Here is a 17,336-nt window from a genome sequence, read left to right on the forward strand (position 1 = left end):
CTGGCTCCCTTGCAGGGAGCCGCAGAAGAAATTTCTTGAATGTTTTTAGAGGTTTCTTTGGAGTTCCCCCTACAAATGTTTAGTTATGGGATTACTCAAAGTTTAATATACAGATTTCAGGGCTTTCCTTTTTTGGCCCTCTCTTTTTGGTAATATCCTATCTTCCTTTCTCATCACTACCCAGATTTTACCCTCTGACACCTTAAGCCAATGAGACTAGAGCCTTTTGTTTGCCTTCTAGTGACTTCCTACCTCCTTCCTACCTCCCCGACTAGAGCCATGTACACGTGAATCTTACTCAGTGTGCTTTCAAGGATCAAATCCCTTTTAGTTTCTGCCCATTTTCCCTCACTCTTAAATGTATTGTTACCTGTGCAAAGATTATTCCAGTATAAGCTTCTCCACCATTCCCAATGCATAATTTCTCAGGATTTTTTTCTTTTCTCTCTTTCTTTTTCTTTTTTTTTAGAATACCAAGTTAAATTGGTCATGTAGTTCTTGCACAAGTTGTATAGTTCAGCTGTGGGCTCTGGCTGGCAAATGATCTAAGTCAAGTCACCACAGCACTGACTTTCCCCTCCCTTTTTTTTTTCCCTCCCTTTTGGTATGGATGCCAGCCCTTTCTTGCTATAGGTGCAATAACAGCCATTTCTAGTTGGCAAGGAGTGGGTGTCTTTAATGGTGGCTCTCCCCCTGGTGCCATGGTTGGAGAGTGAGTGAGTGACTGTGGTTTATTCTGGATAGCTGCCCAAAAGAATGGGTATTCAGGTAATAATCCGAGGACCTGAGGATCAGTGCCATCCAGGAATTGACTCAAAACCCAGACACTATCTGGGAACAAACTACTTCCTGAAACAAATTCCCAGGCAGTTGAAAACCTTTATGTTTTGTAGAAGGAAGAACTTGCATCACATATTTACTAACCTTTTCTTTGGAGTTGATGAATAGCATTCCAGTGTTGGAATAATACTTACAACATCTAACCATATGCACATTACTCAGTTAACTTGATAAGTTGAGTATCAGTGTCCAAATTTACATGGTCTTACTACCAGGTATGTTTCTTTTCTACATAAAGGCACACCTGCTAAGGGATAGGAAAGATTACAAGGAATTAAGTTATAAAACATTTTTCTTTTAAGAGATGAGATCTTGCTGTGGTTACCCAGGCTGGTCTAGAACTTCTAGGTTCAAGTGACCGTCCTTGCCTCAGCCTCCCCAGTATCTGGAACTATAGGCATATGTCACGTGCCTGGCATAACTTGCTTTAAGACATTCCTAGTCACAGACATGATGTGGCAGGCTTGGCAGGTATGTTTATGCTGATGGCATGTAAGTTTTATGCAACTCTGGATCTATTACATGAAACCCCTGACGGGGCCTCATATCAGGCCCAGAACTTAAGGTGTTCTAAGACCCTACCTGTGGACATTCATTTACACAAAGGTGAGCTTTCATGGTGTTCTCTCACGCGTCACTGAGACTCTGCTTATTTCCTCAATCTTTATTTTCTTGGTTTTCCAGATTGAATAATCTCCTTGTTTTTTTCAAATTCACTGAACTTTTTTTTCTTCCATCAACAAGCCATTGTTAATTCTATTCTGTGAATTTTTCATTTTATTTTTTGAGACAGAGGGTCACTTTGTTGCCCTCAGTAGAGTGCTGTGGCCTTGAACTTGTGGGCTCAAACCATTATCTTGCCTAGCCTCCTGAGTAGCTGGGACTATAGGTGCCTGCCACAACACCCGGCTATTCTTTTTAGAGATGGGGGTCTCACTCTTGATCAGGCTAGTCTCAAACTCTTGAGCTCAGGCAATCCACCAGCCTCGGCCTCCCAGAGTGCTGGGATTACAGGCGTGAACCGCTGCACCCAGCCTGAATTTTTCATTTTAGAGTTGCCCAGGTTGATCTGAAACTCCTGAGTTCAAGTGATCCTCCTGGCTCAGCCTCCCTAGTAGCTGAGACTGTAGCCATGTGTCATGTGCCTGGCATCATTTGCTTTAAGACATTCCTAGTCACGGACGTGATGTAGCAGGCTTGGCCTGTATGCTTTCTGCTGATGGCATGTAAGTTTTATGCGACTGTTCCATTACACGAGAACCACAGATTAAATACCTCTCAGCTATTCTTCAAATTTGTATCCAAGGATTTGGTGTGCTTATGGGCATTTGTAATATTCCTGCCTTTACCTTTTATATCTTCCTTCTGTTCTGCTTTTTCTAGTACCAAAAACTTATTATCAAGATGTCATCTCAGTTCTAAATTATCTTACTTTTTAAAATGGAAAAATAAATTGTGATGCAGAAGCCCACAACCAAGCATCCAAAATAAAATGAAAAACTCTGTTTTGTGAAAACAAAAACTTATCTTGCTATCTTGTTGTGAGAATAGTTGAAGCACTTTCTCCTTCCCTGTAGACATCCGGGGCCAAGTGCTGTTCTTTATCAATAGCTGTACGAGGCTTGTGGCACGTGATTGAAAATGGGGGACATTGTATGATATGAAGAAAACATACTTATTTTTTGGCAATTTATATATACAACCAAAATATCCTAGGGATAAAGCCAGCCTTCTCTTGTGGTTATTCCTTATTTCTTTCTTTTTTCTACTTTTGCATGGAAAAAATACAAACTAAATATCTATATCTATATCTATAATTCCCTCAACAAAGTCCAATCCCAAAACACTTTCGATGGTTTGGTAAGAATAGGTAGAAATATATGAACTGTGCTTAACATTCAACCCTATTATAGAAGAAAAACCAAACCACTCTTTGAGGCTAGAAGAAAGATGTGCGTGTTCCATGTTCCAGGGACATGCTGCTGTCCTAGCAAGGCAGCTGTGTAGTGGCACTCATTCCTACTTCCAGCAAATTGCATGTGAGAACAGGGGAAGCTGGGAAAGGCTCTTCCCTATCATGTTTATTGGGAAAGGGACAATAGTTATAAAAATCACCTTAGGCCCCCAACTTGATAACATGATGTAGCTTTGCAAACATCTTGGGTTTTTAATATCTGCCACTTGTTTCTCCGTATATTTTCTTCAATGAAAATTGGCAACTGAGGATGACTTAATGTTAGTATTGTATCTTAATTTTAAAAATACAGAAACTCCATAGTTGACCACCTCCCTACAATGACCACCTCAGTCTGTGTTGGACGCCATCGTCATCCCTGTTTCTCTACATGCTCATCGTCCCTTTTCTGTCTCCTAGTTTAGAGTTCAACTCAAATCCCACTTGTCTGGTGATTATTTAAAGTGTCAAATATGCTACTACAAAATGCAGTGTTCACATGAGATGAAGGTGGTTTTTCTGTCATGTGATAATCCAGGGATCCAGGCGACAGAGTGGCTCTTCTCCCTCCATGTTGCTATTCAGGATTCCAGAACCTTCCCCTCTTCCTAGGCCATTGCATGCTTGTTTTCCAACCCATGGGAAGTGTGGGGAAGAGGAATGGGTATCATAGGCATAGGCTCAGCCAGGCAAGATTGTCCTGAAATTGGAGAACCTCCCACATCTCTTTGGCCTGAGTGTCGTCATCTGGTCACACCCGGTTGCATGAGAAGCCCTCACTGAGGGACCAGGTGCTCAGCTGCAGACTCCGTGACTGTGGAATGAAGGAAAGTCATTTCTGGGGAACAGCAAATGGCTTGCCAAATCCTGGAAGCCTCCTGACTCCTCCAGGCCCCTGCAGTCTGCTGCTTCGTCCAGCCCATTCCACCCACTGCTGTGTTACAGGTCTTTGGTTGTGTATCAGGCTGTTGACTACCTTTTCTGGTGAGCAAGTTTTGGATTTTTAAGGTAGAGACTGTTTTGTGTTTGTATGCTTCTCAGGAAGGTACTAAAATCATTGCAGATACTCAGGTGCTGTATTTGTTGAATAAATTGGTGTCAGAAATTTTCACATTTTCGTCACAGCTTCATTGAGCTATAGCTCACCCTTTTAAAGTGTCTGAGACCAAGGCTTTGAGTAGATTTACAGTTGTGCAACCACCACCACAATCAATTTTAGACATTTATATTATCTCAAAAAGAAACCCCATATCGCTTCCTCAACCCTTAAGTCACCAATCGTACATTCAGTCTCTGTAAATTTGCCCAGACATTTTGAATAAATGCAATCTTACAATGTGTGGCTGCTTTCCCCAGTGTAATGTTTTTAAGGTTCATCTCTCTGGCAGTGTGTTTTCATTCTCATCACAACTCCATTCTTTTTAAGTGTTGTATTCTTAACCTGGTGTATAACTGAGAAACCATATACATTGAATATGATTTTGTTGCTGACTTCCATACTGTCCGCAGGATTTGTATGTGGGCATTGTTGCAGCGCCTCCTTTTTATAAAGTCTGTGAGGCCATCAGAGGTGATTTTTACGAGGGGAATAACACACTGTCATTTTATTCCTTGACATTTATTCTTCAAATTTTCTGTCCAGAACATGAATATGGTGGTGTGGTTTTTAATATGTAGAAACTGTGTGTGTAAGTAATCTTGACTCAGAAGGCAAAGGCCTGGATTGAACATGCAGAGTGCTTCCTACATGGAAAGTGCTTAATGGATTTTGTTTAATTGATGAATGAGGAAGGTACTTCCTCTCTCTTAGGCCTCATTATAATGAATCAGGAAAAGTAGAAAGTGGGTAAATACGGTTCAGAAATCCCTTGTAGCTCTAAAATTCCTTTGTTCAATGATGATTGCAGTCTGAACTTCCAAGGTTAAAAAACAAAACAAAAACAAAATGCAAACAAGTCTTCTCAAAATGCCCAGCGTGCGGTCCACACATGAGTCTTGCCTGTTACCCATACTTTGGCATCTCAGGTCCTTCGGTGGACAGGCAGCTTCCTATTACTGTATGACCTTGGGCCTGAAATACCTGTACATGACTCAGTTATAGAAATTATACTGGTCCTAGTGCAAAAGTAAAACAGCCCTAAATAAATATTTACTAAACTGAGAATGATTGGTGAGTCATTTTATATGGGAGACTATATTTCACCGTGGCTGGTTTAGATCTGATTTATTGCTGTCTATTCCTGAAGCCAAGCTAGCTGATGGAGGTGCTGGCAGGAGCTGGGTCTCTAAACCACCAGAGAGATTAGATGGTTTCCAGCTGTTGCTGGATGGCCGAGCTCAGGTGGGTGTGCTTCTCAGGGGCCATCTGATAAGTGTCACTGCTTGTTCGTATCAGGAGTGCGGAGAGAAATGCTACCTTGTCCTACACACAGAACAAAATCACTGGAGACTTTTTATCTTTTGAGAGGAAATATGTATGGGGTGTCCCTGGGCTGAATGAAGATGATTATCTTAGCTGCTAGCAAAGAAACTAGACGAGGAGGTTGAACTCAGTTTTCTAAAACATCCTGAGTGGACAGATAGTCATGTTCTTTGAGGTTTCTGAGAGTTTTTGAATAAACTCACTTTAACTTCCCCCCTCCCCCCCACTCTTTCAAATTGCATTGGTGAGGGACTTAATCTATCAGGTGCCTTTTCAGTTTGAGATAAAGAGTTAACAGCCCTATGTTCTTTCTTTAAGTTCTTAAAAAGAAGTGCCATCGGGTGGCGCCTGTGGCTCAGAGAGTAGGGCGCCAGCCCCATATGCCGAGGGTGGCGGGTTCAAACCCAGCCCCGGCCAAACTGCAACCAAAAAATAGCCGGGCGTTGTGGCGGGCGCCTGTAGTCCCAGCTGCTCGGGAGGCTGAGGCAAGAGAATCGCGTAAGCCCAAGAGTTAAGAGGTTGCTGTGAGCCGTGTGACGCCACGGCACTCTACCCGAGGGCGGTACAGTGAGACTCTGTCTCTACAAAAAAAAAAAAAAAAAAAAGTGCCATCTCAAACACTTATCATAATGTCAAGAAAAGTGAGCTTTGGCTAAGTAGACTTTCTTCTTGGTGCGGAACACCTGTCCCTCTCCTTCCCCCACTCCTTCCCTCTCCCCTCCCCTCTCCCTCCCTCCCCTCTCTCCTTTCCCCCACCTCCGCCCCCCTTTCCCCCACCTCCACCCCTCCTCCCTGCCCCCCCCCACTGTTATCTCCACCAGGGAGCCAGGTAGCCCAGTTCTCACACATGGTACCACCTATACAATTGGTATATTTAGGCTGACCTGCCATATAGTTTTTGTTATGGAGACTGTATTTCCAGATCTCGTTTGTTCAGCAGTGAGGAGTGCTTATCATAGCTTTAAATAAGTTGATAGAAATGGAGCGTTTTGTGGTGCTGCCTAGTTGATAGTCGATGGTGCTTTAGAACACACAATAGCATCCTTCTGTGTGTGTAAACGTTGGCCTGGGCAGCTGGGAGGTAAAAGGCTCGTGTGGTACCTAATGTACCTTGCGTTTGATTTGTGCGAGCAGCGGGGCAGTTAACCTATGATTCATTAAGACTCTATCTCCTACCTTAAGGTTTCTTTTTAAATCCCACTGAGATATGATCGTCAGTGACTCTCACTGGGGCTAGACGACGTCCCCTCTCCCAGCACCAGCAGTGACTCTTCTCCCACCTCTGCCCAGCCTGCTGTCTTCCCGCATGTTGAGCCAGACTCTGTACTCAGAGTTACTGGGACGGTGACTCTGAGGGAGCCTCTCCCATACCCCTTTTGTGGCACTTTCTCTCCTCTTCACTCCTCTTGAACTCGGACTCTTCATTCCATCGTTACATTTGTTTATTCCATTGTTTGAAAATCACTGTGGGGTCCCTTGTGTGCTGTATGCTTGTCCTAGGCCACAGCATGCGGCAGTTGTCCATACCTTCCAGGAGTGCCACTGTTGTGTGCGCCTTCCAGGAGTGCCGCTGTTGTGTGCGCCTTCCAGGAGTGCCGCTGTTGTGTGCGCCTTCCAGGAGTGCCGCTGTTGTGCGCGCCTTCCAGGAGTGCCGCTGTTGTGCGCGCCTTCCAGGAGTGCCGCTGTTGTGCGCGCCTTCCAGGAGTGCCGCTGTTGTGCGCCCCTTCCAGGAGTGCCGCTGTTGTGCGCGCCTTCCAGGAGTGCCGCTGTTGTGCGCCCCTTCCAGGAGTGCCGCTGTTGTGCGCGCCTTCCAGGAGTGCCACTGTTGTGTGTGCCTCCCTCCATGTGTGTTAGCCCCAAAGGACAAGGACCATGTCTTACGAAAGTGCAGTGTCAACTCATCAGCCCGGGGTGCTGAGTTTGGAGGTCGGTGCTGAGAATTTTAAAGGTTCTCCTTTCCGGGCTATGAGGAGGAAATTTTTCTGAAATGTGATAATGTAAGTGACAGCACCATAGAAAGGCAAGTTGTTATTTTCCATCTTCTTTTCCTTTCCTGTATCCCCCGATTTCTACTCTCACTGCCCCTCTAAGACCGTCTTGCCACCTCCTTCTGCCCTGATGCTCCCTGTTTCCTCCCTTCCTCAGAGGCTGCAGAAACAAGAGTAAGAAAAAAATCTGTCTGGTTCTGAATCTTTTTGTCCCTGTCTCGTCTCAGTACATATCTGAAATGTCGCCGTCTCCCTCTGTGTGTGTCTCTGTCAATGTATTCGGCGACTGTCGGGGAGAATCTGGCTCCACACTCGACAGGAGTACCCTGCTCTGTGTGTGTGTGTGTGTGTGAGAGAGACATCTCACCGCTTTTGGCCTATATATGATTTAAATCTTAAGCAATTTTGATGGCAGGAAAAGTATGTGTTCTCTTAGATTAAACCCAGTGTTTGAGCACCTGCTGCATTGTGTGAGTACAAGTGACTAAGAAAACAGAATTTTCACACCTGTGTAATCTGCCTTCCAGGTGGACACCTGGTTGCCAATGCCATAGAACCATGCAAAGTAAAAGTTGGGGGAAAGACAGTGTGTCGTGGGCTGGTGTGAGGGTGTGAACAGTAATAAGATGGGTTACACTAAAATTGCTTACATGAAAATTCTTATTTTCCCTTGTCTTTTCACTACTAAAAAAAAATCAGCAAGGGGGAGAGTTTGGGATAAACAGCAGGGAGAACATTCTAGCAATATATCTTGGTATAAACTTTCTCCCTTGTGTGTGATCTCCATCTCCCCTGAGAAGCAGTAACATTAGCTTTTTTGGTCTGAATTTTTGTTTCTTACTAAGACTAGAGGCTTTCAAAGGTTAGAAAAGTCCTCCACATACACAAAGTAATAAAAACATTTGCTGCGTTTTTGTCATTATGATAGAAAGAAAATGAGGAGCTGTGCCGGAGAAGGAGGTGAAAATCCTCCTGAGCCGTTTGGTGACGGGTTTTGCTCCAATTTTTCCTGGTCAGATTCAGGGAGCGGCCCTGCCCTGTGTTTGGAAGATGGTGGTTTCCCATTTTTCCCAGGCACAGATTCCTCCTACCCCAACACCCTTCAACAAAAGCTTTTAGAAGCCCATTGTCTGTTCAGACCCATCACTGCGTAACTCAATAGTGGAGAGAAAACTCACACACATACGTAAGATGATAGTTGCAAAAGAGACCTTGTTGGATTAGCTGGCAAACTGCCAGTTGAAGGGAGTGTCAGAAGGTCCTGACACTGGCCCGGCGCGGTCTAGTGCTACCTGGGCCCAAGAAGCCAACGCACAGGGCAGGTGGGGACATGCCGCTCAGTCCAGTCAAGGAGCCCTTCTGGGCGCCTGGTGATCCAGCAAGAAGACAGTCTTCTCACAGGTTCTCATGCCCTGGGAGGGGAGAGGGCAAACATGAAGAAAATAATAGGAACCTTGCTGTGGTAGGAGGAGGGCAGCCCCCAGGCCAGAGTGGGCGTGGGAGGGAAGAAGGGGCGAGGACAGCTGCTTCAGGATGGCGCTTGTGGCCCCTTCAGGAAAGGGAAGGGCTTCAGCTGGGCAGTGGAAGGCCACACGGGGCTCGAAAGAAGTCAGTTCAGCAGGTTTTTGCAGAAATGGGGAGGCTCGTTTGGGGCCTCTCCTGACATGTCAAACACAGGGTCTCCCAGTCGTTCGCTTGTTACCTTCAGCTGCTTTCTCATCACCACGGAGTCGAGTAGTCGCAGCAGAGACTATGTGGCCCGCACAGCGTAAGATATTTCCTGTGGGTCTCTACAGAAAAAGTTTGTTGAACCTGGGTACGTTTTTATCCTTGAAACTGTATTGACCAGGAACTGTGGTATCAGCAGAGGGGCTTTGCTTACAGCCCTCCCTCTGCTTGGCAAGGCCCCTTCACTCCAACTCAGTAGCCGCTTCGAATATTCTGGGAATAGAACAGTGTCTGTGGTGTGAGAGGGGCATCAGCCTGCTGTCCTCTAAAGTGTTGAGCCTCGCCTGTCATGGGCTGGGTCAAATTTCATGGAAACTTCGGGCTTATTTGTTCAGTGAGTGCTGCCAGGCAGGACCGGAACTGAAACCAGTGACAGGAGTAGTCGTCACCAGAAAGGCTCTCTCTTCCTTGGAGGGACAGTGCATTTGGTGAGGCATCTGACTGGCAAACAGGAGGAGAGGAGCTGTAGGAAGAACTGCCACCTCAACCCTGCATCTATCTTAAAAACACAGAGAATGTGTTTCCAGCCAGTGTGCATTTGAAATGCTGCTTTCCCAGATAGAGCGAGCGGAGGTAGACTCCCACAGCAAGCACCAGCTTCTAAGCACCTGCTGAGGTCTGTGGTACCTGCCACTGGGAGTGCAGGACGAGACTCTTCCTGAACGTTGTGTTTAGTAAGAGCTGCATGAAAGAGGCACAGCCACTCCCACTTTACAGATCATGAAGCAGACTCCAAAAAGCTGAATAACCTTGATATTAACTACTAGATGACACTGCTTCCAATCCATGAGAAGGAAGATACTGATTTTTTTGCTCTAGTCATTCTTAGCAAGGAGGAGGCTCATTGAAAACACTGAATTAAGAAGTCACAGATTTCTGTTGCAGTCTATTACAGGAACTGATTACCAAGGGGCAGGTAAAGATCTAACTTCTGTTTAAAATACCAGTTTGGGATCTAATTTCTGATTAGTGCTTTATATAGAAAAGTGTCAGCAGTGAAGGATAGTGAAATTTTTCACATTTCTGGAGAATATAGGTCTGAAAAGAGAAGTATATAGGTTTAGGGTTGTCCTATTTTCCAACTAAAGTGATTGGTCCTACACACAAATCTTATCATAACCAGGCCCTCCCTAAAACTTCTCATGGTTCCACCTTGTCTTCAGGATAAAAGTCAAAGTCCTTATGGTGGTGGAGGCCTTTGCCGTTCGGGCCCTGCCTGCATCTCCTGTCAGACCTCCCAGTACCTCGTACTCTTTATTCCAGCTGAAGTCTGTCCTGCATTTGGGAGCACCTCTGTCCCTTGAACACCATCTTTAGACGAGGCCCCTGTCCAGCTCATACTCCGCCTTCATATCTCGACTAAGATGTCACTGCACCCAGGGCCATTCTTTGACCCTCATAGGCGAGGTTGAGTGTCTTTCCCTTGCCTGACCTAAGATCATCTCCATGATGTTGTTCATTGTTCATCCACCATTAGACCATAAGCTTCTTAAGGCAGCTGTTTTAGTTTTGACTGCACAAATTCCTTTGAAGTTACAAGGAATAGGAATCTACTTTAGCTAATGTAAAGGGATTTGGGGGGGAGGGGATATTTATTTATTTATTTTTAATTATTAAATCATAGCTGTGTACATTTATATGATCATGAGGCACCATACACTGGTTTTATAGACCGTTCGACACATTTTCATCACACTGGTTAACATAGCCTTCCTGGCATTTTCATAGTTATTGCGTTAAGACATTTATATTCTACGTTTACTAAGTTTCACATGTACCCTTGTAAGATGCACCGCAAGTGTAATCCCACCAATCACCCTCCCTCTGCCCATCCCCCCTCCCCGCCCTCTCCCACTTCCCCATATTTTTAGGTTATAACTGGGTTATAGCTTTCATGTGAAAACCATAAATTATCCACGAATGGATTAATAAATCATGGTATATGTATACCATGGAATATTATGCAGCCTTAAAGAAAGATGGAGACTTTACCTCTTTCGTGTTTACATGGATGGAGCTGGTAGGGAATATTTAAAGAGTAAGGAGATCTTTGTGGAAATCTAAGAACTGGATCCGTAAGAAGCTGTGCCTCGTAGAACTGGAGCCGGATAGCACAGATGTGTCTATAGCTTCCTGCTCCTCTGCACTCCAGCTCTGTGGGTCCGTTTCTCCCTGCTGGCTTCCTCTGTTTACTCACAAGTCCTCCTGAAGTCTGCTCATGACCTCAGCTTGCCTGCACACCTGAGATGGGCCCTCCAGCCCTGGTGGACCCTTCCAATCTCACGGTTTCATTTCCTGCTCCTTGCTTGTTTGGTTTCTCAGTTTCTCAACTGCAAACTTCCAAGCAATTGGTGAGCCTAGTTCACCATTTCAAGCCAGGCCACATGTGTCTTAGGTCCCTGGCCAGCCTGCAGGTGGGCAGCCCTTGGGGTCAGGTCCTCGCTACAGACCAATGAGACATATTTGGAGCTAGGTGTTCCATGAGTCAGGACATGGCTACCAGTGGAGACTTCCCTTTTTTGGTTTCTCTCTCTGCGTCTCTCCTTACAAGGATGTTAGGCTGATGCTTCACAGACTTGATGGTGTCTTTTCTGTTTTCTGTCTTTTACAGATATCATTAACGGAGCTCAAGAAAAATGTGTATTGCCTCCTATGGATGGCTACCCCCACTGCGAGGGGAAAATCAAGGTAAGGCAGAGGGTGGGGCTCATGTTCATCTTCCTGCATCCACACTAGCACCTCCTCGTTCCCTTCCCTCCCGTTTCCTCCCCAGTGATACGAGTGACTTGCTCTTGAGGCCAGTCATTTAAGGCTCCATCCTGCCAGAGTTGGGTGGTGGCCATGACAACCCGGCTCTGTTTGTGTCAACTCCCTGGGGTTGGGCAACAATAGCTCTCATGCGGGCACCTGCGTGTCTTTGAAGTCCCCTTCCCTCTTTGTTTCTCATCCTCTAGTGGGACCAGTGATGAGGGGCTGCCACTATTTAGTGTCCAACCCCCTTCTTAGACCTCCAGATTCTGGTTTAAATGTCCTGTTTCTGTTTCTGGTCAGGTACCCAAAGACACTTGACGGCTTTCACTCTTTCAGATTTTTTCAAAGATCCTAGTTGCATTGTCACCACTTTCTGCTTGGTAGTTTTCAAGGAAAGGGTCAGATAGGTGTGTACCTAGGACAGCGAGACAAAGCCCAGGAGTATGTATGTATTGGGGTCATCTGTAAATGCTCCTTCATGCCCTGGTTCCCACACCAAGTGCCCTGGGCACCCTAGTAGGGGATGTGTACAAGAGTCCCATTAGGCACTTGCTCTTCATAGGACTCCCCTGCCATCACCTCTTCTGGGCTTCATTGCCTGAAGTATCTTCCAGCCTTGTGCCATTCTGAAAACCTCTGCAGAGGCCTGGCACAAGCCATTGTCCACCTACGGGTCATCCTGGAGCTGAGCCATGCTCTGGTCACGTGGACCTCAGCTTAGAGGCTCCTTCACCCAGTTCTTGAGGTCCCAGCTTGAGCCGTTCACCCCGTTTGCACCCGTCTCTGCGAGTGGATGTGCAGGAGCACTGAGAACATCTGCACAGATGTTCTGATCCGATTCTCGTTTCAGTGGATGAAAGACATGTGGCGTTCAGATCCCTGCTACGCAGACTACGGAGTGGACGGGTCCACCTGCTCCTTCTTTATTTACCTCAGTGAGGTAAGTAGCTTCTTGTGGCTCCTGGGGGTAAAGGTGACTGGTTGGACTATTTTGTGTCTGAGCCTGGAATTTGAAAAGCTTAAAACTGTGTGTTCCTAGGTGAAGGACCTGTGGTTCCCTTCTTTACTTTCCCCACCACCTCAAGAAAGATGTTGTTACCCGCTTAAGGGAAAAAAGAGGCTGAGTTAGCTATTTACTTTTTCCCCAATTTATTTTATTGTAGTAAAATATACATAATGTGTGATGGAGTCGTGTAAGGCTCCATTCTGAAACGGTCTTAAACATTTCAAATGTGCAGTTCCGTGGCATTATGTACAGCTACATCACACAGCCATCTCCATCAGGTTTCCAGGACACTTTCGTTTTGCAGAACTAAGACTCTGTACCCATTAAACACTCCGCGTTCCTCCTGCCTCTTACCTCCAGGCAGCCACTATTCTACTTTCTGTCACTATGTTTAACTGCTCTAGGTGACACGTATGAGTGGGATCATACACTATTTGTGCTTTGGCAACTGGCTAATTTCACTTGTCAGAGTGTCTTTAAGGCACATGCACCTTGTAGCATGGTTCAGAACACCCTTCTTTTTGAAAGCTGCATAATATTCCATTGTTTATAAAAACCACATTTTGTTTATCCATTCACCCATCAGTGGACATACGGGTTGTTCCCATGTTTTGGCTGTGAATAACACAGCTATAAACATGGGTGTCCAAACATCTCTTCAGGACCCTTCATTCAGTTCTTTAAGGAATTTACCCAGAAGTGGAATTTCTGGATTATGTAGTAGTTGTATTTTTAACTTTTTGAGGAGCTTCCACACTGTTTTTCATGGTGGCTACGCCTTTTTACTTTCCCACCAACAGAACCCAAGTGTTCCAATGTCTCTGCCTTCTCGCCAACATGTGTTACTTTCTGGTTTTTGGATAGTAGTCTTCCTAATGGCTGAGAGGTGGTTTCTTATTGTGGTTTAGGATTGTGCTTCCTTAATTATAGTAATATCTTGTTGTGGGCCTGTTAGCTGAGTTAGCTTTTTACATTATAGGCTGAGTTAGTTACTTTTACATTTTTTTTCTTATCTGAGCTTCATTTTTGTTTGTACCCTTGAATTTGTACCCTTGAGTTTAGATGGCAGCTTTCCCCCCCATAAAGGTTGCAGAGCATTTTGTAATGGAATTTGTCCCAGGTCTGGATGATCTCCATTGTAACTTCAGGAAAATCCAGGAGTAGGGAAGAGTTAAGACTTTGTTTCAGGCATGGCAGAGGGGAAGCACCTGCCAGAGCAGCACATCCTGCTGGCTTCCCCTCTGCGCCTTGCGCAGGGCAGCCCTCCGGTCTTGTGCAACAGGTGCTGGCTGATTCAGAGGGTAAGGCTTGGCAGATCCCCCATTGCCTAATTTTTAAATTCTGTCCCCCATTTTTGTTTGCTGCTGGCATTGTTGTTTGAGTGATAGTAACAGCCCCTGGGTGATGCGGTGCAGGAAGGGGAATGAATGCCTCCACTTATGAGGCATTAGATGTTTTTCTCTGTGGGATTTAGATCCTTCTCTTTTTTGTGCCAGAAGGTGACAAGGGACAGCTCTTTTAGGGATGGAAGCCAAACCAGCATTGCCGTAGGATGTGTGCCCCTGAGTTCCGTGGGGCTTGCCCCTGTCCTAGACCATTGGCTCTCTGTCTTTGGTACATTTTTGACGCGGTTGTTCCATGGTCCCCCTGTGGCTGTCATGAGAACCCCAAAGCTAATGATAAAATTCCTGTTGGAAATAAAAGCACCGAGAGTTGGGTGTGTGGTGCTCCTCATTAACAAACTGCTGGCAAACTGATTTGGTGGCATTTATTTGACTGGGTGTTTGGCTTCTGGCTTGCGTGGCCTGCGGCCTCCCTTTCCATTTCCTTCTCCAGAGGAGGAAGGCCTGGGGCCGTGGGGAACCTTCACTCTAGTGAGAAGTCAATTAAAAGTACCTTTCCTGCCTGCAGGAAAAGGTTCTTCATTATGTTTAATTTTCAGAAGTTTTCTTCCCCTTTCCACTTGATGGAATTTAGCCAGAGTCCAACTGTGCTCTGTGATTGACAAGCTGGGCTAATTTCACGCCTTCCTTAGACTTTGTGTGTTGGGGTGTGCAGTGGAAGGAAAGGATTTTACATTGCTGTCCTAGCCGCCTCTGCCTCCTGGGAGAGTGGCCCAGACAGAAAGGACTGCAATTATTTCTGACCTCTCCCCTTCCTTTGACTGCTGCCCCACTCCTAGTGAAGGAAGGATGTGGCAAGGGTCAAAGGAAAATGACATTCTAGGGGAGGCCAGTTGCAGACCCCACACTTCCGCTTATGAGAGGCCAAGTGCTTCCTTTCAGAATCTGTAGCTATTTTTCTCTTCCTGATGTATACAGTGGTGCTTCATTAGTCCATTCCACTCTCTTCCTATGCTGTTAATTAGATGGGTTTTGTTGTTTAGCTAAATTCAGTTCAGTGAGCAATTACTGAACCTCTACTGTACACGGGTTCATTGTCAGCATTTAATGGCAACTCTTCCTGGCACCGTGCTTCACATCCGTCATCTTAAAAGAGGCAAATGGAAGAGAAGGAAGGACAGATGCAGGAACCTCTTTTTCAAGGCTTTAGTCTGAAAAGAACCCTGATCCCCGGGGCTTAATAGGTGCCCTGTGAGAGTTTGAGGACAATTTCACCGATAAGGTCACTTCTGTAGGATTGCTGCCTTTGAGCCTCAGCCCCGACTTCAGCTGCTGTTTCTGCTGCTTTCTAAGCACCATGATTTTATTAGAAAAATGTTGCTTCTTGGTACCGCGGGTTCTTCCCTTATAAAATAATAGTTATTTATTTATTTATTTATTGTTGGGGATTCATTGAGGGTACAATAAGCCAGGTTTTAATACTGTCAATGGCCCCTTCTGTGAGGATGTTATAAGGATTTCCAAGATTACGGGGGAATGTACTTAGAGGTTGGCAGAGAGAAGATACTCAGGAAACGTAACTGATGCGTTATGGTTTTTTAATGTTGTCATTACTGATCATAGCTCTGAGACGTCACTTAGCTTCAGATGTTATATGTAGGACGTTGGTGCCATCTTAGAATTGGAATCAATTTCTGCTTCTCATTTGCCAGTCTAATTTTATATTCTCTGACTGCGGGGAACATAGAAATTTTGCTCTTTCCCTTGACTTTTTTAATTGACAAAAACTGTGTATATTTGTGGTTTACAGCGTGATGTTTGAACTAGTTCAACTTTGTGGAATGACTAAATCAAGCTAATTAACACATGCATTGCTTCGTCTGCATGTGTATTCATGGTGAGGACACTTCCCCTTGACCTTTTTTCTGGATATGATACTTGTGTTTGCATTGTAATTGGGAGCTGGATGTACGGAGCTAGTGCACCCCTACTGTTGTTAATGCGAAGTTCGTAGCAGGGTTTTCTAATCCAATAATTTCCCCTCTAGTATCTTGAACACAGAAACTACCATGTGAGTTGTATTTAATTTATGCTAGTTTTTTTGTTCAAATTGTGGCAACAACTTAAATGCCCACCAACCCAGGAATGGATTAACAAAAGATGGAGACTTTGCATCTGTTATATTAACCTGGATGGAGGTGGAACACGTTCTTCTTAGTGAAGCATCACAAGAATGGAGAAGCAAAAATGCAATGTACTCACTTCTAATATGAAGGCAGAAGATGAGCTAATACAAGGGTGGGGGTAGGGGAATGAGGGAGTGGGGAGAGGGGAGGACTGAGGAATATAGGGGTCACGGTATATGGTACACCTCTTGGGGGTAGGACACAATTATAAGAGGGACTTTAACAAATACAATCAGTGTAACCTGATTCTCTGTATCCTCAATGAATTCTAAACAATAAAATTTTTTAAAAAACTGAAAAATAATAAGACAAAAAAAACTGATGCTAGTTCTTAGCCTGGAGCCTTGTGGAGTATATATAATTGACGCATCTCTTGACCAATGTTGATTTAATGAAACATCATAGTCCCGGTGGGGGGTAGGGGATGTTTTCTAGTGTGGCAGTCAGCATGTTAACATCCTGAACGATATCTGTGGCTTTGCAGGAGCTGTGTGTTAGTCCAGTTGGGTGGCTGTCTTGCGCTTGCTGTCTTGAAACTTACTCTTCATTAAACTCTGAAACGGATTTATTTCTTGTATGTCAGGTTTCTCTTGCAGTTGAGAAAATGATTGAGAGGGACATTTTCATTGGATTTGTTAACTTGATCAACATTTGGCACCAGTGATTTTTATTTTATTCTTATCCTTATTAGAAGAGCTAATTCTTGTTTTGATGTATGTTCAACATCAGAACTTTGGCAGATACCAAAAGGACATGAAGTAAAATGTCTCTTGCAGAGTCAGTCACCAGATGAATGGAAGCATTTAGATTCAGACCCATCCTGGGGAGGGGGTGGGTACTCTTCTTTCTTTCCCATGGCCATCTCAGTACACAAACTTCCACCAAATTCTAGGATTATAAACTTCTATGCTCAATAACTTACAGCTTACAAATCTTCTCTGGTTGAATCCAAGGAAGTAAAGCCATCAACATTCCCCCGTAGTCTCTCCATAGTTGCTCGTTACTTGTGCTACACTGTGCTGGGGACTGCAGAGATAAAAGCCGAGTGGCTGCCCTTGTTTAAGGGTGGAGCTTTGGGTTTCCGACTGTAAGAAGAATGAAACATCACTGGGCCTCCA

At 44.9% G+C, this 17,336-nt stretch overlaps 1 protein-coding gene across 4 annotated transcripts in view; it reads left to right on the forward strand.

Annotated features, from left to right (window-relative positions):
• MGAT5 (alpha-1,6-mannosylglycoprotein 6-beta-N-acetylglucosaminyltransferase) overlaps positions 1–17,336 on the forward strand; it is a 353,367-nt gene that overhangs the window by 205,072 nt on the left and 130,959 nt on the right. For all 4 annotated transcript variants that reach the window (XM_053596771.1, XM_053596769.1, XM_053596772.1 and 1 more), the window contains 2 exons: positions 11,544–11,620; positions 12,534–12,623. In XM_053596771.1, coding sequence (XP_053452746.1) covers positions 11,544–11,620; positions 12,534–12,623 — 167 coding nt within the window. The remainder of the gene's footprint in view (positions 1–11,543; positions 11,621–12,533; positions 12,624–17,336) is intronic.

The sequence above is a fragment of the Nycticebus coucang genome, chromosome 7, assembly GCF_027406575.1.
Source record: "Nycticebus coucang isolate mNycCou1 chromosome 7, mNycCou1.pri, whole genome shotgun sequence".
Taxonomy (NCBI): Eukaryota; Metazoa; Chordata; class Mammalia; order Primates; family Lorisidae; genus Nycticebus; species Nycticebus coucang.